The sequence below is a fragment of the Patiria miniata genome, unplaced genomic scaffold (assembly GCF_015706575.1).
Source record: "Patiria miniata isolate m_02_andy unplaced genomic scaffold, ASM1570657v1 HiC_scaffold_23, whole genome shotgun sequence".
Classification (NCBI taxonomy): Eukaryota; Metazoa; Echinodermata; class Asteroidea; order Valvatida; family Asterinidae; genus Patiria; species Patiria miniata.
The window spans coordinates 8,747,060-8,767,297 of NW_024037062.1; the positions used below are offsets into that span (position 1 = coordinate 8,747,060).

General features: G+C 40.8%; 1 protein-coding gene across 1 annotated transcript; it reads right to left on the reverse strand.

Moving 5' to 3' along the window:
• Positions 1 to 390: 390 nt before the first annotated feature.
• Positions 391 to 19,057, reverse strand: LOC119731197 (AN1-type zinc finger protein 4-like). Its single transcript, XM_038204270.1, has 9 exons — positions 18,528 to 19,057; positions 14,408 to 14,483; positions 10,990 to 11,057; positions 10,324 to 10,513; positions 7,480 to 7,624; positions 4,800 to 5,504; positions 4,135 to 4,186; positions 3,259 to 3,394; positions 391 to 2,435 (listed from the first exon to the last, which is right to left on the reverse strand). Exons 1-9 carry the CDS (start codon positions 18,664 to 18,666, stop codon positions 2,300 to 2,302), a joined length of 1,647 nt encoding a protein of 548 aa, XP_038060198.1. The 5' UTR covers positions 18,667 to 19,057; the 3' UTR covers positions 391 to 2,299.
• Positions 19,058 to 20,238: the final 1,181 nt, after the last annotated feature.

A 20,238-nucleotide genomic window follows, 5' to 3' on the forward strand; every position in this document is an offset into this window, starting at 1 on the left:
AAAGTTGTCTAGTGAATTACTCTAAAGTTAGAATCTATGATGGAGGGACTGGAACAAGTCTATTAGTTATCCACCCCAGGCGTTGTGTAGGGCGCCCTCACTGAGGTCAGGTCTTGGTAGTCTGGCTACCAGACCGAAAGATTCTGACTATTTCTGTCCAATCTTAAGGTCAGATTTTATGGTCAGAATCTTTTGTCAGCATGTTGAATAAAAAAGTAACAAAACCTATTCTCGACATTTGCGTGTGAACCCCCAACGCCCCCCCCCCCCCCAGCCAGCCCCTCCCCTCAGTCAGCCCCTCCCCCAGCACCACCCACCCCACCCCCACCCCACCCCACCTTCTTTGGGTAACCGAGGACTAAACAAAAAGTTTTCCACACAGAGACCACATTTTTTTTTTAGTATAAAAGGCCTTGCTTTTATTAATCAATTTAAAATTCCAATCAATTCAAGAATTAATACTGAGAAAAAAAAACACTGGATCCAAATAATTTTTGGACTAAAACAGAAAAACTAAACACCTTTTGTGAAGCTCTTTTGTACTTTTAAAACGCATATTCTGTGACATTACATGGAAAACAATGTAAACAGTTTCAAAACCTAAAAAGGCCGCTCTCGTAACAAATGCCATGATTACTGAATGAAAGTAATACCAACTGACTAGAAACTCAATTTTTTGAAGAAAAAAACTTGTCACTGAAGAAATAATGATTTCAATGGAACAACATCTCTTGAAGTATAGAGAATTAAAATTTAATGCATGGATTAGTGTATGTCAAAATAAAATACACGATTTATTTGGTGTTTGTGCATTCTTAAAATGAGACAGAATTTTTAATTTGAAATCTATAAGCAGAATTTAGAAAACATAACTTGCATCTTTTGTTGTTTTGCTAGTTTTGCAGCCTATAGGTATGCGCGGGCATCCCAGATTTTTTTTTTACATTGGCTCGTCTAGCTCCCAGACCTATGTTCTTGAAACTCAATGGTTCTCGCGTCTGGAGTGCTGAATGGTAACGCATAGCAACTGATGAAAACTGGTGCGCAATGAATACATGTTTTCATCGGATGACATCACTCCGCCCCGATCTATACAAAATAAGACGTGGAAACTTAAGATCCGTTTTGATTTTTCATCTTTTCTGAACCATTTGCAACTGGTGTCAACGATAAGAAAAGAAGAATCTCCATTTGTTTCTGCTCGATTTCATTTAAAATTGAATTGAGAATAACGAGAATTTTTAACCAATTTAATCTGATGCACAATATAATTTTTCCCAAAGATTTGTCATGAAAAACATAATTTTCTTTTATATTAAACTCAATGCTTATATTTTTGAATGTACAAACACGTGGGCTATGTAGACTGTTTGAAACCAATATATATCAATAAATTATGATTGCCTTTTTTTGGTTACATTTCAACGCAAACCACTCCGCCTTGAATTACACAACATGATTAGATTGAAATACCGCGAACCGCAAAGTTGAAGAATGCCACACATTTGGGCCAAAAATGTACCGAATTCACCAAAAAAATTCAAAAAATGATTAATGTCATTGTTTTTGCCTTTACAATAAAAACCAGAATTAAAAAGAAAATCGCTGTAGGAATTGTAAAGGAATAAAATACGAACTTGAAAATTGGCTAAGATAAGGTAGTCGTAATAGGCTTGTATCTGTACAAATATAATGTACACTATTTCAATTTTAGGATGACCACATCGACTGAAGTAGAGACAAGATGCACGTTGAGTGCGCACTATCGTCCATGTAAAAAGTTCAGAGTAATAATAAAGCCTTATTCTACATTTGAGGGTGGTTCAGAATTCAGGAAGCATGCAATGTAAAAAAAACATTACTGGCACTTTGTTACTCGACTATTTCAACAATAATGTGTTCTGTAGAAACTACAAATACCAAAATATCTTGTACATTTTAGTTTTTGCATTTATCTTGGAAATGCACTTTTCAATTACATTTACTGTACGACCCCCCCCCCCCCCCCAGATACAGCAGTGGTATTGTCTATATCTAACGATGTTATTCGTTTAAAATGTTTAATAATTGATAAAAATTCAACACAAATGAAATGCCATTTGAAAACCGAGAAATTTTCCCAAAGCAATAGAAACAGACTTCAGTGCCATGAATTTTTCACGAAACCCCATGTTCAAATTTCGTTCACACACAGGTATACAAGTGTCTTACACATTATCTCTACTTCAGTGATCGATCAATAAAAACAAAATTACTATTATCGTTTGCATTTTTTGTTAAAAATGTGGACAATTAAGGCCTAGATTTTGGGCAACTTTGGGGCACTGACTAGCGGGTTGCTTTGCTCGAGGATCTTGCGTCCTTCCGTCTTGTAGTCGTAGCCGCAGTGATGTGCCTCGGCGTAGCGGTGGGTTGCACAGAAGTTGTGTCCGCATCTGCAAAATCAAGTGGCAAGTTGAATTAGCACTAATTAGCATTAATTAGTCAATTTTAGCACTAATTAATTAGCACTAATTATTGAAGACTATCATTCGCTGAAGTTAATGGAGTGTTGAGGTCAAACGATTATGGTGGCCAACGCATGTGCAATGGTCCGTGGGTTAGAACCCTGACACGAATATGATTTTTGTGTTCTTGGGCAAGACACTTTACTACAATTGTCTCTCTCCATCTGTAAATGTGTACCTGTGAGGATAGAAACCAGATTGTGTTGATCTCGAGCTGTTGCCGAAAACTGATATCATGGTCTGGTGAACAGGGGTAATAATTGTGAAACGCTATGAGACATTTAGTAAAAAGTTCTAAAATATTATCATAATTGTGTTCTCAGATTTTAAAAGCATATAAGATCATTTGCATTTATCCCAAACGTAACCTACCAAATTATTATCAAAATGCTTACTTGGATTAAACACCCCCTGAAATTATTCCGTCTGGCTTGCTGTCATTTAGAAGAAATCAAGGAATGTAGGTGATTTGCAACGATCAGTCAATTGACTGATTTTTGGAAATAAAGAGAGCTATGGACAAACTCGTGTTTCGTGATCAAAATGTTGGGCATGGTTTTTCACCGTTTTCTCCGAAAAGTGTAATATCCACTGAGCTGAAACTTCAACAGGTTAGGTTTTGAACATTCTTCTTTGGATTTTGAGAGGGTGTTATTATTGGAAACGAACAAAACACATGAAACGCAAATGATCCTATATGCCTTAAAGCCAAACAACTCAAACTAGCCACGATCTGGAATTGTGAGTTTACCTGCACTGGTAACTGGTTGCCAGACCAGTCTTTTTGTTGCAAAATGAGCACCGTTTACTTGTCTTTTTCTTGGTCGTTGCTAGCGGGGTTGGCTTACTACTACTACTGACTGGTGGGAGCCGGTGACTCGGTGATACTGCAGGCAAATAGAAAATAAACGTCATTCTATAAATTTTGCGTCCAAAGTGTGATATTTTTCCTGTCCCTGTTACCTTGGTACAGTTGTACTTTGTAATTTGCCATTCAAGTATCATTAAGAATGACTTCAAATTATTTCTTATTTGTTGGGTGGGTAGTTTGCTATTCATAATCACTCTTGGAGGATGACTGCATTAAGGAGTGCATCAGAATGACAAAATCACAGATATCTATGTATAAACAGGGACGAGAGACAATGACACAAATACAGGTTGGATCATCTACATGTAATTTAAATACCATTTGGGCAAGTTCTGTATTTTGCCTTTTTTATGTAGAGGTGTTAATTGACATTAGACACAACACTGCTCTGGCAAACTGAACAAGATTTGAACTGTCAAATCTTGAGTGTCAAATTGACTTACGAACTTACTGTTGGTCAGAAAATGGCAAAAATTGATCCTTATATTTCACTTCATGGTTTTTTGTTCAAAATGCATCAAAATTCCCATTGAATGGAGTCAGTTATACACGTCCATGTAGAATAAACAATGGACGACTATGAAATGTTTTTATATAAATAAATTCAACTAAATTTAAAACAAAGTTGTAAAAAAATTGAAAACAGACATCTCTTATTAAACATGACTATTAGACCATACAGGCATTATTATTTAAAAAACTATTCAAACTATTAAAATAAATGCAAACGGATTGACAAAAACTGTTTTTACTTACAAAGCCTTCCGTCGCGTGTTCCCGATATTCTACCTCGTATATTATGTGCAGACTGCAGGAAAGTAAGAAAGCAGGACAAACAAGACATGAACGATAGACACATAAAAAGCAAATCCCACTTTAAGTGTATTTGTTGGGCGTGATCGGTGGAACTGCGCAATTTAAGCTATCACGCAGAAATGCCTTTCTGCGATTGGTCAAATCGCGCCGCACTATCGGTCAACCATGTCACCATCGGCCGGTTATGCCACCATCGGTCGATCGCACTTGCGATTTAAAAAAGGGAGGTCAAGTCTGAGATTTTGTACAGGGTGCATTTTTGCACAATCGAGCAAATCCATCGACCATGCCCAACATATTCGTCAAGTTGTCAGTGTATAGTGATATAGCACAAGGTACATGTATATCAGAAAATTTGATTCCAGTAACCCCTACTATATCAGATTGGAACCAGCCAGCCGACCCCAGCAAGCTCGGTGGTCGAGTGGTTAGATGTCTGCACTAGTAAGCAGGAGGTCATGGGTTCGAGTCCCACCAGAGTAAGCTGGTGACATTTTTGCTCACAACCACTGGGGACCACACTTGAGTATACAGTGTTTATGAAAATATGTCAGTGAAGGACAAGGCCCACTTTTGAATTTATATTTGGAAAAGTTAAAACTTACAATGAGAGCAGTTCGTCCATCAGGGGTGCGAATCCGGTCCCCGTTACTGGCACTCTTCAGCGCCGACGACGTTGTGTTCAAAGCCTGGCTGAGAGCCAACGCCCCCGACGCACCCCTTGCCCTACCGCTCCCCTTAGCCGTGTGTAAGTCCCTAGGAGCACCGCAGACAATGTCATTGATTTTGCCGTCCCTGTTGGCCTGGTTGACGAGCTCCGTGACCAGGCGGGCCTCGGCCTTGACGCCGCTTCGCTCCCTCCCGCGGGCGTCCGCCGACGTTAGCACCTGTTGGTGGACCTTGGAAGAAGTGTTGGGACGCATATCGGGCACGACCGTGGCCGTTGAGGGGGGTAACATGTTCCCTAGATTGGTGTAGGATCGGTGGAGGCGGGCGCTTGTTAGCGACTCGAGGGTGCGGCAAGTAGCAGGCGGGGCCGGGCTGTGGCGTTTATCGGCGGTGAGGAGCCGTCGCTCCGCCCGACTGGCGGACCCTCCTGCCAACTCACAGTCCAGGCTGCCTTTCGGGGATTCTAATTTAGCGCTGGCGTCCATGGAATGATGCGCTGCTGCACTGAGTGCACCCACGGGCGGGAGGGGATTGTTCTTGTTGAGTAGAGGGGGCGATTTCTTCTTTGACACTGGTAGACGCCTTCTGACGGCCGTGCTCTTTGGCCGGGTGGTGGTAGGTGGATGGGGCGTTTTATGCTTCTGAAAAAGACAAATTTGCTGTAACTGATGAAATAGTCAGTGCTACAACTTCAAATCGAGGTATCCACAGATATCTTAAATTTTATTTTTGATGACTTTTCCAGGACACAATTAGGGCTTTCCATGACCAATTCGTACGCTGTTTTGGCATCTATGGAACCAATTTACAATACACTGGCCAGTCATCACCCTGAGGCAAGGGACGCCACTCCCTTTCAGCCTTCCTGTTTGACACAAGACCACTGAGCACCGCAAAGGCATCACAATGGTGCACTGAACATTCAACAAGTATAGAGCATACACGCATAAATAGGAAGTATAGCAAACTGGAATGCAAACTGGAAGACGGCCATAGCCATCATCACGCATGGGTTGTGTAGGATTCCATGACTTTTTCCTTGGAATATCAACCTTCCACGACTCCTTGTTTTAAAGAGCAAAATATCATGACTTTCCATGTCAGTGCATTAATTCAAGGATTTTCAATGACTGAATCCAAAACTGCCCGAGCACTGAATGGTTTTTATTGATTTTTAACCCTAACCTTCCCAAATCCTCCAAAATGCTCTTTGCAAATTGGAGGAATTTGCAGGATTGAGGCTACATGGCAAAAATGTGATGCTGATTTCAGAGGACGCACTGTGTCAAGGTCTTGGGCCGGACCTTGTGTTGTTTAAGCTCAACCGTGCATCAATTTAGGCCTAGATTATACTTGAAATCCCCTGCACTGCTCCAGGATGTCACTGGCTCTGCTTCGACATACTGACAGTGATTGCCGGAGGCTTTTGCCGGATTGAGGCAGTGGTCACCCCTCCAAGGACCACACTCAAGAAATAACGGAGAATTTGTGCAGGATTGAGGTTTCCTGCTATTTTCACATGTAGGCAGATGAAGGATTTGGCAGGATTGAGGTTGCATCCTAGCAAGCATGCCTAGGGAGTTGAAGGTAATCTTGAGTGAATAAACTCAATGTAGAACAGGTACAAATTATGGGTTATTAAAGCCAGAGTCCATCATTTGCAGCTATCCAAAAAGTAACTGGCGTCATTATTGTTGAAAAACATACTTGGTTGAAAGATAATAAGGGGACTAGACTCCCTGTGAAATTATTCTTTCTGGCAAGCTGTCATTTTGAAGTAATCAACAACAGAAGGCCATTCCAACGGTGCTTCTTAAGAAGCACCGTAGGAAATTTAAATTAATAGTTCGTTTTTTTATTCGGCGAAGCGCACGCAAGCATTGGCACGATGCACATGCGCACGCGGTTGCTATAATTCGTCGGATCAGTGCGCGACATCGCGTAGCTGCAATCGGCTCAGTGAGAACATGTATAGGACGCTGAATTCAGGCCCAATTCAAAACATGATTCAGCAACTTTTGATTTGAAATCAAGATCCTAGAATGCTGTTTTTCTCGGAATATACAGCTGAAGCTGAGCTGAAACTTCATCAGGTTAGTTGTTCAGTACCCTTCTTTAGATTTTGAGCACTTTTGTTGCTTCAAACGAACAAAATGCACAAATTACAAATGATGGACTATACCTTTAACCCTAACTCCCTAGGCCTTTTTGCTAGGATGTAGCCTCAATCCTGCAAAATCCTCCAATTGGCCTCATGGAAAAATAGCATATAGCCTCAATCCTGCAAATTCCTCCGTTATTTCTTGAATATGGTCCATGGAGGGATGACCACTGCCTGAATCCTGCAAAATCCTCCGGCTATGTCTGTCAATAGGCTGAGGCAGAGGCAGTGACATCCTGGAGCAGTGCGGAGGATGTCAAGTATAATCAAGGACTAAATTTATGCACGGCTGAGCATAAACAACACAAGGTCCGGCCCAAGACCTTGACACAGTGCGTACTCCGAAATCAGCAACGCACTTTTGCCATGTAACCTCAATCCTGCAAATTCCTCCAATTTGCAAAAAGGCTTTTGGAGGATTCAGGGCGGTTTGGGTTAAAGAAGCATTTACTGACCTTTTTGCCGATTGATAGTGTCTCCATCTTGGCACGGAGGAGTTTCATTTTACTCATAGTGACGTCGTTTTCTACCGATTGCTCCTGGGACGGCACTCGTTCTTCCTCCTCCTCATCATACATGTTATTGTACATCGACGCGCCACTGAAAACAACACAATGCAATACATCAATTAATGGTAAAAATAAAGGCCAATGGTAATTGAGACCTGTGAGGCATCGGGAATGCTTTCTGCGCATGGTAATTAAGACCTGTTAGTCTGGTTCCCAGACCAAAAGATCCCGACTATTCTGACAAATCTTAGGTCTTGTAGCCATCACATTCAAAAACGGAACATGACGCAGCAAAGCCCCGCCCTTACGAGTGCATACTTGAGGTACAAAACCTCAAAACAAAAACTAATATTATACTGTTGTTGCTTCAAACGTTATGATATGATATCCCAGAATATTTTTTTTTTTCAACTTTATTGACGAACACTGTTAGGTTTTTTTAAAGAACAACTTTTAAATTGTTTCCCCTATTGTTTATTTAAATTTCCTTTCAGTAAATATTTCATGTTTATATACAACTGCTTTTCTAATGATTAAGATCCCTTTTTAAAAGCCTTCATCATTATATAAAACTTAAAAATAAATTAATTCAGTATCTTTTAATTACTACTAGTTAAAAATATTTTGTTTTATTTAATGTATATTTTAAAAAAGGCAAATCTATTGGCCTAAGCATTAGCCAATTATGACCAAATTATATGAAAGTTTTTCTTTGCACTTCAACTGAGGAAAACAGTTGAGGAATACATGAATGGGCCACAATAAAAAAAAAAATACATGTGCTATCATACTTTTTATAAGTTTCTTGCTCACAAATGCTTCAAATGAGAAACACATGGGCCGCTTGCCCCGCACATAGAAACAACCCACTTCAAAGCCACAACAAATCCCGCCATATCGCTAGGTTACGACAAACAATGGCCAACAGAGCCTAATCTTATCCCGCACACAAAAGGAAAATCAATATTCTGTCAAACACCCCCCAGGACCCCAAGGTGTGGAGAACAAAAGGCAAATGGACTCCTCAGAGTGACCAGTGTATTACCTACATGTAACTCTTTCGGAGGTGGCCGTAAAAAGGGTCAATGGTTAAGTGGTTGCAAACCTTGCAATCTTAAATTTGAGATAACATGGTGTTTTCCACCAAATAAAATCCCATTGGCAAACATGCATTTATGCAGGACAAACAAGATGATTTTTATTCAATTAACTTCTAGTTTCTGGCTGGCGAAGAAGAAAATTGTGGTACAAACATTGGCGAACCAGAAAATCGCCATGAATATCTCAAGGAGTCAAATTTATAAAATCAAGCTTCATTTTTAAACACCCTGCTAATTTCACCCATTTCTTTTTTACACGGTGACAGAAAATTTAGTAATTTCAACCGCAAGTAAAACCAACCATAAAATGCAAACTAATGTACAATTCTTACCGAATCAAGATCAACAGTTGAGGCTTTCTTTGGTGCCGGCCAAATTTCATGTGTCCACGGGCACACTTTTTTAAAATCACCTTTATCATTTATTTTTCTTTTCTTTTGAACGATACCATATCAGGCGGAATAATTTCACAGGGTATTTGGTACTCTCCCTATCTTCACTTTGAGCAAGGGTTTTCGCATTAAATTAGTAGGTGCGTTTACGGGGAATTGCCAATGATTTAAATTTTGAAAGAAAACAAATACTGAAGGTGATTCAAGGTGATTTTTAAAAAAGTGTGCCCACAGACACACATTTTTACGTGCATTACATGTAGCAAAGGAATCCAGTTACAAGACCCAAAAATTTTGTTTTCTCAACATGTATAGTATCCACACAGCTGAAACTTCAACAAGGTAGTTGTTATATACACCGTTCTTAAGCTTTCAAAGGTATAGTCCATCATTTGTAATTTGTGCATTTTGTTCGTTTGAAGCAACACACCTACTCAAAATCTGAAGAAGGGTGCTGAACAACTAACCTGAGGAAGTTTCAGCTCAGCTTCAGTTGTATATTTCGAGAAAAACAGCATTCTAGGATCTCGATTTCAAATCAAAAGCTGCTGAATCATGTTTTGAATTAGGCCTGAATTCAGCGTCCGAGACACGTTCTTACAAAAAAACAAACTACTAACAGAAATTTCCAACGGTGCGTCTTAAGAAGCACCGTTGGAAAGGCCTTCTTTAGTTTATTTCTTCAAAATGACAGCATGCCAGAAAAAATAATTTCACAGGGAGTTTAGTCCCCTTACTATCTTTCAGCTAAGTACGTTTTTCAACAATAATTACGCCAGTTACTTTTTGGATAGCTGCAAATGATGGACTACAGCTTTAAACAGTTTTGTTGCTTCAAATGCATAGATGCACAAAAAACAAATGTTCCTATAGACCTTTAACCCTAACCACCAAGAATCCTTCAAAATCCTCTTTGCCGAAGTGGAGGAATATGGAGGATTGAGGTTACATGGCCAAAGTGCATTACTGATTTCATAGGATGCACTTTGTGAAGGTCTTGGGCCGGACCTTGTGTTGTTTTTGCTCAGCCATGCATAAATATAGGCCTGGATTATGCTTGAAATCCTCCGTACTGCTCCAGGATGTCACTGGCCATGCCTCAACATACTGACAGTCACTGCTGCAGGATTTTACAGAATTCAGGCAGTGATCACCCCTCCACGGACCATAATCAAGAAATAATGGAGGAGTTTGCAGGATTGAGGCCACATCCTAGCAAAAAGGCCTAGGGAGTCAGGGTTAAGTGGACAAATCTTGAAAATACTTCTCTTTTTTTTTAACTCTTTAAGAGTTCTCACCTCAATGATTCTGACAGCGGCGTCAGGGTGCCGTCGCCCCGGTCAACCACCCGGAAGAAATTCAGCTGGTCCCCCTCCCTGAACACCAGTAGCGTGACCTGACGGTTACCGGGCAGCTTCTCCCAGATCTCGTCCCTGTTGGCTTCCATGTATTCGGCCATCTCGCGTATGGCCGGATCCTCCATTGGAACTGAAATAGGGGAAAAAGCAGGATTACAAGAGGATTTTTAAACAGAATTTTAAAAAAACTGCCCAAAGCTGCAAATGATGACTGAAATTTAAATGTTTACAGGAATCATTTATTGAACAATGTTTTGAATGTCTTTTTGTACACACATTATAATGGGTATTTTCTGAAAGCCTAATAAAATTAAAGAGGTGCACTCTGTCAGTTTTTGGTGTTTTTTTTTTTTTTTGGTGGAATGGAAAATCAGTGGCCGTACTTGTCACCTTGGTTAATACTGAAATCTCTAATCCTTTCATGGCCGGTTCATACTGCATGTGAATGATTTTAGAGGATTGAGGCAGTATCAACTTACATGTAGTTTGTGAGAAACACTAGCTGAGCGTAACTTGGGTTGACAACTTTAAAATGAAGTTAGAACACAAAAACTCAGATATGCTAGTCCAAAAATGATGGCTTTTCAATGATCACTTGACACTTACTTCTCCTGGTGTTGATGGGCCCACCTCTCATGGCTAGAACCAACTTGAGTGAACTGCTAGGAGGAATTCTAAGAACGGAGAAGAATCATTTTAAAGATTGCACAAATTCAGACATTTGAATTTTAGCCCGCCTGTGGGCGACCGAGTGAGTGAGTGTGAGTGATATTTATACTATTGCCAGCTCATATGTGACACCCTAGCCCTGCTGAATCCAACAGGATCCAACTATGTCACATACCCGATGGAGCCTGTTGGATTGAGCAGTTTACCCCTTGTGTAGATTCCTCATCTTTCAAGGCAAATTGAATCAGAAAAGCAAAGTTCACAACTTGTAATTTAAGGAAAGCATACTTTTCTTCTCAGTTCAATTCAAAATGTCTGTTTCTAAATCTTTGTCGTCTTTGACAGCACAGAGCTGTGCTCAACTACAACGTGCTCAGTTTTGCCTCGTGAAATGAAACTTTCTGTCTGTCACCTCATGAAATAATTCTTACCACTACACTCATAAACATTCATTATATGTATACCAACTCGGTTTACCCAATTTAAACATCACACCACATCTATTTTAAGCAATTTTAACACTAGCACAGATATGTCACACACCTGGGTTCTCTCAGAGAGTTTTATCTAATCTGCAGAAAATACTGAGATTTTTTTTTTTTCTTTCTTTTTTCTGATAAACTCCGCTGATGGGTTAACGTGACAAATAGGCTAATGTGACCGTCCCGCATTGCCGCACAATGTGTGAAGAATGTGTGAAGAATGACAAATGATCCGGGTTTTGAAGGGTGTCCGGGCGCGGACTTGATAAATGACTCTCTCTTCTTCGCAGACAAAGGGCTCCCTCGCGTTGGGGATGCGCTGCGCCTCAATTAAAAAAAGCGGCCTTTGACATTTTTGCATTGTGCAATGTGTGTGCAGTTGACACGAATTTACCGATAATTTCTTTTACCACCTACATGTATTGTGTGCAAGTGTCAATACTGGAATTTGGTTACATACACAGAATACATCAATGTTAAATGCTCAACGTTTACCTTGACATTTGTCATCTTTTGCATAATTAAGTGGAAAATTGCCAATATCCCGCATGTGTTCGCGTGAATAATTTAAAGTGAAGTATGGATTTTGTATACGATCTACTGTCGCCGACAAAAAAGTTACCAACAATAACGCTTTGTATCCTTTGGCAAAGAAGCTTTATAAATTCTTGTTCTTCTTCTTATTTTTGTTTACCGTCGACAAAAAAGTAGCATGTAACAATAAAGTGTGCCAATAAATCATTACAATAAAACAACATCACATGCATGTATACATGTATGTGCGTATTTTATTTTAAAAATTCCAATATTCAAACCCGCAAAAAGCTATTCGAATATTATATTTACTTGATGATCGAATATTTGAATGTTTGCACTTTTTTTTTTATAAGTTACAAAATAAAATTATTTTCCGACCTACTTACATGTACCTGAATAATTTTTAGGCCGTTATCCTAAAACACAATTTTTTTCTCAGACTTAGACTTACACACAAAAGAAGGAAAAAATCAAATGAGTTATTCCAAACAAATGTGACAAATTTTGGCAATACTTTTCCCCATTTAAACGATCTAACATCATGTTTCGGCAGGCTTTAACTTCAAAACAAAACAAAACAAAATGCAGGAAACAAAATACCAGGAAAAAAAATACAAAAAAAAAAGCAGGAAGCATAATATGTCAAGACCACCCACAAACTCAAACAAATGCACTACTGGTCACACTTTGGATACACTGAATCTCCAACCTACTGACACAGTGCACTTTTATGCATTTTTTTTTTTGTAAATAACTGATAATGACCAACAAAAAAAAATCTGTGTATTTTACCCTTATGTATGAGGTTGAACGCTTAAGTGTACAATGCGAGCCACGATAAACATGTAAATGATCAACCATGGTTTGACTGGCTTTTAAATGATACAAAAGTGATTACAATTGTATCAAAAACTTGGGTGTGGATTTGCGTGTACCTGTATGTACAATGTAAACACAGTGGGCTTAGAAATAGAATGTTTGCTTAGGAATAATTTACAAACTTCATAAGTTCAATCGTAAGGCCAAAAAAAACCAATAGTTCTGCTTCTGATTACATGGCATTTGAAAATAGGGTAGGTAGGTAGCGATTTTTTTTTTGGGGGGGGCCAATTTTTTTGTGTACGATCATATGGAGGTGTCTGCATGTAGTCAAGGGTAAAAGGTAGTAATTGATGATTTTCTGGGTTTTTTTCCCTCATTTTCCCAAAAACAATTAAGGTAGGGGCTGTCAAAATAGGGTAGGTAGGGTAAAACTATTATTTTTGGGGGGCCTAATCATTCAATCAAACCAAGAACTAAAGTGTTGCCATTGTTTGATTGTTGTTAGAAAAGAATGCTTCTTCAACTACAATTCACCAAACTTATCCTTACAGGTTTTTTTCTAATGTGCGTTTCCATTCAAATACCTTTTACTTATTTACGTTCATAACGCTCTTCAACAAATTTGGTGGTGTTTTTTGGATCAACCCTAACCCTCCTCAATACTTCAAAATCCTCCAGGCTGTTTTGGAGGATTTTGGAGTACTGAAGCTGAATGGCAAAAAAACTGTCGGTTGATTTTGGAGGATGCAATGTATCGAGTTCATAGGCTGTACCCAGCATTGTTTATGTTCAGCCATGCATAATTGAGGCCCAGTTTATACTGGATATCGTCCACACTGCTTCTGGATATATTCCGTACTGCCTCATTGTATTGACATATGGCCATTTGCGAGTTAGCCACGCCCCTTAGACAACCCTTTGGAATTTTCTACGTTAAGAATTGTGTGTCTCAGATTTTGCGCGTTCCGCATCCATTTTGTATACATGCAATTGGACAATATTTCACAAGCTGCGCTGACGCCATTCTAGCGCAATAGGTCAATTACAGTGGTTGTTGGAGGATTTTGAAGGATGGAGGTCATCCCTCTACTAAACAAATCTAGAAATAACGGATGATTTTGGAGGACTGAGGCAGTATCCAATATTAACACGGATGCAGTTGGAGGGTTTTGAAGGATTGAAGATGCATCCTAGCAAAAAGGCCTAGGAGGTAGGCCAAAAAAAATATATTTCTGCTTCCGATTACATGGCATTTGAAAATAGGGTAGGTAGGTAGGGATTTTTTTGGGGGGAGGCCATTTTTTTGTGTACGATCATATGGAGGCGTCTGCGTGTAGTCAAGGGTAAAAGGTAGAAATTGATGGTTTTGGGTGTTTTTTTCTCATTTTTCCAATAACAAAATTAAGGTAAGGGTGGTCAGAATAGGGTAGGTAGGGAAACTGGAAGCAGAAATATTGTTGTTTTTTTGGCCTTGGGGTAAACCAGGGATTTGAGCTTGTGTTAGTTCAACATACCCATAGTCATGCAAGCAGTAGTCGTCTTCCAGTTCCACCGACTGCCATATAAGGTGTTGCTGGCTTATGGGGATTCCTGGATATTAAAATGACGGGAAGAACAATTATTTGAAATGGATAGTGATGTAGAAATGCACAATAGAAAGACGCGTCCGCGATCACTTTACGTTCTTGTTCTTCGGGCTCACAATAACACTGGGCACATTCTGCACGATGTCACTGCTTCACCATTCAAACGCGAATCAACGACTAACGTGTCTACAACGAATTGTGGCTCTCGGACTTGAATAGAGAATGTCTCCTTTTAATATGTTATCAGGCCAAAATTGTACTGCTTTCTTTTATTTCTTTTCTAAGGACGTTACACACGTTGTGGCTCCTGTACCCAGTAACTGGGGCGCTAGAACTCATTTTTTTGGCATTTTGGCTTGGATCGGTCATACTGATAACCGTGTCTGTAAACCACGCACGAAAATTGTAATTTCTACCCCAAGAAACTATTCAAACTCTTTTTTTTTTAAGGTGTCATTAGACTTTTTCATGGTAAGTCTATGTGCCATCTTGTTCACAGTGCAAAAAGAAAAAGCGTTGTTAGGCGCGGGCACATTTTGGAATGACCGCATGATGACTTGGAAGCGCCAAAGTTTTCCATTGACGATGCATACACAGCAACGCGTGTTAAATTTCCCCATCGGCAAGATGGCGCATATTACCGTGAAACATCTATACTACAATTCAAGGAATCTCTGTCTGTCTGTCCGTCTGTCTGTCTGTCTGTCTGTCCGCCGATTATCTCCAGAACTGGGCACCGTATGAAGTTGAAAATCGGCGGGTGTATTGCTCGGGACACCAGAATGTGCAGTGCCAAATTTGAAGGGGTTTGGAAGAGCGGTTGTCGAAAAAGCTGCAAAAAAGCAGCATTTTTTGAGACTCAACGTGGCAGAGTATAGCCTAGAACTCCACGCACTGCTGTTCTTTTCAATTGTTTACGTCATGTTCAAGCTAAAGCGCGCGTGCTCAATATGACGCAAACAATGCAAAAAGGACGAGCACGCGCACGTGCATTGTAGGGCGATACCATTGTCCAGTATGGGTGAATAGCACTGCGTACCATATGTTTCCGTACGTGATGACTGCACGGGCACATGCATTTTGCAGTCGATTGAACCACTATTGTAGGCGGTGGATTGAGCAACCTTACTCACGTAGGTGAGTAGCTGCACGGGCGTATTGGTGAATATCAGTGCCGGGGATGGCCTGGCGACATGTACAAAGTGCGCTCAACCTATGAGTGTGAGTTTAACATGTGAAAACAACACAATTGAATCGTGTGCGTTGTTTGCATGATATGAGCATTTTGAAATTGCCCCTAACGAACAGGTGCATTTTTTTGACGGGCCCTGCAAAAATGACGGGCACATTGTAGGGCGATAAGCACTGCACACTATGTCTTCGTACGTACATATACGTGAGTGGCATGCACGGGCACATGCATTTTGTACTCAACTGAGCAACCATCACTGCACTGTATGTGCCGGGGGGGGGGGGGTGACGTTTAACTGCATTTTGCAGTCGACTGAGCAACCATCACGGTGTAGGCGGTCGACTAAGTAACCCTTACTGTAGGGCGATACCATTGTCCAGTAGGGGTAAATGGATGACGACATGTGTGCGTTTAACCTGCGAGTGTGCGTTCAACCTGTGGTAGCACCATTGAATAATGTGCGTTGCTTGCAGAGCTGCAGTTCTCAACTGCCCTTTCCGAACAGGCACATTTTCGACTGGCCCTGCACTAGTCCTTACTATAATTCCAGGAATCTCTGTCTGTCTGTCTGTCCGTCTGTCTGTCCATCGATTATACCTAGAACCGGGCACCGTATGAAGTTGAAAATCGGCGGGTGTGTTGCTCGGGACAACAGAATGTGCAGTGCCAAGTTTGAAGTGGTTTGGACGAGGGGTTATCGAAAAAGCTGCAAAAAGCAGTATTTTCTGAAGCCTAGTGCGCCAGAATATAGCCTAGAACTCCGCGCACTGATGTTCTTTTCAATTGTTTACGTCATGTTTGAGCTAAAGCGCGCGTGCTTAATATGACGGCAACAATGCAAAAAGGACGGGCACATTGTAGGGCGATAGCACTGCACACCATGTACGTACATAAAATACGTGAGTGGCATGCACGGGCACATGGATTTTGTAGTCAACCGTCACTGCACTGTATGTAGGCGGTCGACTGAGCAAATACAATATGGTATCCCCCTACAACTACGCCCTACAGTTGTAGGGCGATACCTAGTCCGAAAATTTGGGACTCTCAATACTGTGTATGAGAGTCCCAAAACTTAAGGTATTGAAAACATGCAAAACAAGAAAATAGATTGGCGCCTAAAACAACCAGTCCAACACAGCTTCAGTACTGCATCAATCAACCATGCCAAAAGAATTTAAGAAACATGTGTCATGAAGCGGGAACTAGTCTCAATTTACTACACATTTCTCCATAGTCAAGCCACCAGACTATTGTCTATTGACACTGAATGAAGAGGTCAGTCTTTTCAAATAGTTGGACCATGGTTGGACATGTACCAGTCTAGTATTTAGCCCCATTTTGAAATCAGTTGACTTCCCTCTCATGTGTAAAATATTGAAGAAATGTCTCCTTTAAAAATTGAATTTGGTCTGCAAACTTGGTTGGTGAAATTCTGAGGACATTTTCTTTGCCCACGTGGAATTTTTGGAGAAATTTGCTGGCTAAACTGTGAGTAAAGTTGGCCTGATTTAGTTTTGCACGTTTCAGAGCACTCCAGAGCCCTGTCTGGGCGATACCATATTGTCCAGTAGGGGTAAATATCAGTGCCGGGGGGTGACGACATTTTGTGCGTTTAACTTGCGAGTGTGCGTTCACACCATTGAGCTGCAGTTCTCAACTGCCCCTTCCCAACACGCACATTTTCGACTGGCCCTGCACTAGTCTTATTAAGAGAAGTCTGCTTAAGGTTAAAAAGGTCATTTTTGATTGCTAAAAAACACCTTTGACTCTTTTTGAGGGGCCCGTACAGTTCTACACAATTGCCACGCAAATTATGTTAATCGTCTGCAGTCTACAAAATTATAAGATTACCGTATTTAAAATACATTTAAAATGACAGGAATAATTATAATAGTGTGAATGTTGGGTGCGTTCATTCGATGTGCGCCATGGGTCGATCGCATTGCGCCATCGGTCGAGTATTCATGACGCTTTCGGTCGATCCCGCTGCCTCCAGTTGAACACCTTTTCTTTCTAATTCACAACTCTGGAGGATTATTTATTTTTTTTACTTTTAAAAGGCAAGTAAAGTCCGAGATATCCTACAGAATTGACCCATCGCACAACGCAATCGACCGATCGCCCAACATGAACATGGACATGGTAAAAATTAATAAAATAGGGCCTACTTAAAATAATCATAGGTAAATCAATTGGAATGTCAGACAAGTCGACCGTTGAGACAACTCGACTCGGGACAAGTCGACCGTTGAGACAACTCGACCGTTGAGACAAGTCGACCGTTGAGACAACTCGACCGTTGAGACAGCTAACGTGCACGGCACGTGCACGGTACGGCCACGCGGTTGACCGGAGATGCGCGCACAGGCCCGGCAAAAACGAACGATGTGCACGGACAATCACGCTGCGCTATATCGGCTCTGCTCTGTTACGTGTCATAACTCCCAAACGGCGATCAGCCGCCGTCAAAATCCCCGGTGCTATCCCCAAAACTAGGCCCAAAAACATGCGAGGCGACTTGTATCAACGGTCGACTTGTCTTTTCATTTATCGCACATACGGTCGAGTTGTCTCAACGGTCGAGTTGTCTCAACGGGCGACTTGTCCCGAGTCGAGTTGTCTCAACGGTCGACTTGTCTGACCCCCAATCAATTGTGTCAATTTACTACACCAGTCAGAGAATCACCTAACTTAATTTACGCATGGTACATAAACATCAGGTTTTTAATCAAAACAAAACATACAGGGATACAGGTAATATTAACAACTATAATAAGTAGCTAATTAGCATTACACTGAAGGACCTTCACAACAGCAACAGAAACATTCATTCATCCATCTCCAATTTCATACCTTCCAATCTCTGAATCTTGGCTTTCACCGAAATCACCGTCTCAAAAGGCGACACCCGCAGCTCAAAAACCGTGCCGGTCAGAGTCTCTATAAAGAGTTCCATAATGTCTGCGTATTCCGGGTACTCAAAGTAATCCATGGCTCTGCTAAGGTGCCCTTAACTGACCCAAAATGTGGCATTTAAATGAGGCACCATGTTGGCTGTCGACATCAAAGTGCTCCGCCGCGTCAGCTCGGCTGCCTGTGTGGGAATGAATTCTCTCTCGGAGTCGATTTCAGGGGTCGGTGTCATTTTTCCCACGCCAGTTTGACACCCGTTTACCACTCCAAACGTCCTTTTTACTCCTATCACATTCTGTTACGAGGCCAAGAACACTCTCATGATATGAAGTCGCACATTATTTCCTTATTTTCGTCCAAGAAATGTAAGAAATTACTGCGGAAGTAGTGTCATGGATTCGAGCTCGCTGGCTTCCCGCACGTAGATACGGTGAAATCGCTGCGGAATGTTTTCCCGTACTTTTGAGTTCACTGGTTCGCTAATCATGTTAATGTGCATTAAACTATGGAAGAGTACCAGCTGAAAAATATGGGCCGAGTTGTAAAGCTCCCGGATGGTAATCTCTAATAGCAACCAACATGAGATACACTGCTACATCTACACATCGTGGGAAACATTTTCGCTTTCTTTAAGAATTTCCTTACTTAGCTCCATGCTTATATAAATATCAAATTAAAAATCTGAGGATTGAAATAAGCATACAAATACGGGAGAATACAATAACAGTTGAATCTCAGGCTAGGATCAAATTTAACAAGGGAGTTGAAAAAAGAGATGGGCGTGGAAGGTTACAGATGAGCCTGTAACCATGACGATGAAGAGATTTCATCTTGAGAAGTACCTTCCTCCGTTTGTATGGGCCGTTTTGTGGAAGATGGCGAAAAGACAGGGGCGCAGCTGCGGGGGAGGGGGGTCACATCCCTTGCCATCCCCCCCCCCCCCTCCTTCCCCTCCACATATGTCCAAAAATAGAATTCCCTTGATTAAGTGGGGGATAAGCTCAGGCAGGGGGGGGGGGAGTCAGTGTCAGAGGTTGAAAGACCCACTCTCAAATTTGACATGGGCACATTTTTTTTTAAAGCGTCAAGCCACAAAATACACATTTTCAGTACTTTTACCGGTCCATGCAAAGGGTTAGATTGCAGTTTATACACTGATTTTACACTTTCTGGACAAAAAAATATGAAGTTGAACGAAGAAACTGCTGGCGCGGGGTTTGAACCTGAGACTTGTGGAGTGCCGTTTCGGTGCTCTACCCGTAATGTTTGTGGTTCTCCATTTTGTCAATATCTTTGTTCAAAGTGTGCTAGTCAGAACTTGAACCATAAAAATTACAGTACACGTGCATTCAGACAGTTTCACTTTCTTTGTGGCTTTTTTTTTATTTTGGAAAATTTCTTGAGAAAAAGGGCTATAGAAAGTCAAGTTTAAAGTTTTAAATCAATCTTATTTAATTTATTTTGTGCTATTTTGGTTTTTTTTTTAACCCACCACCACTCAGTGACAGGCCTACATTAAGTATTCATTCAAAATCCCTTAAGGTTTACGAATCAAAATTACGACAAATTTAGGTAATTCTTATTTGTTGTAAACAAAGTTTGTAAACAACGAACTACGATTTTTTTAATAAGTAAACGATAAAAAGGTGAC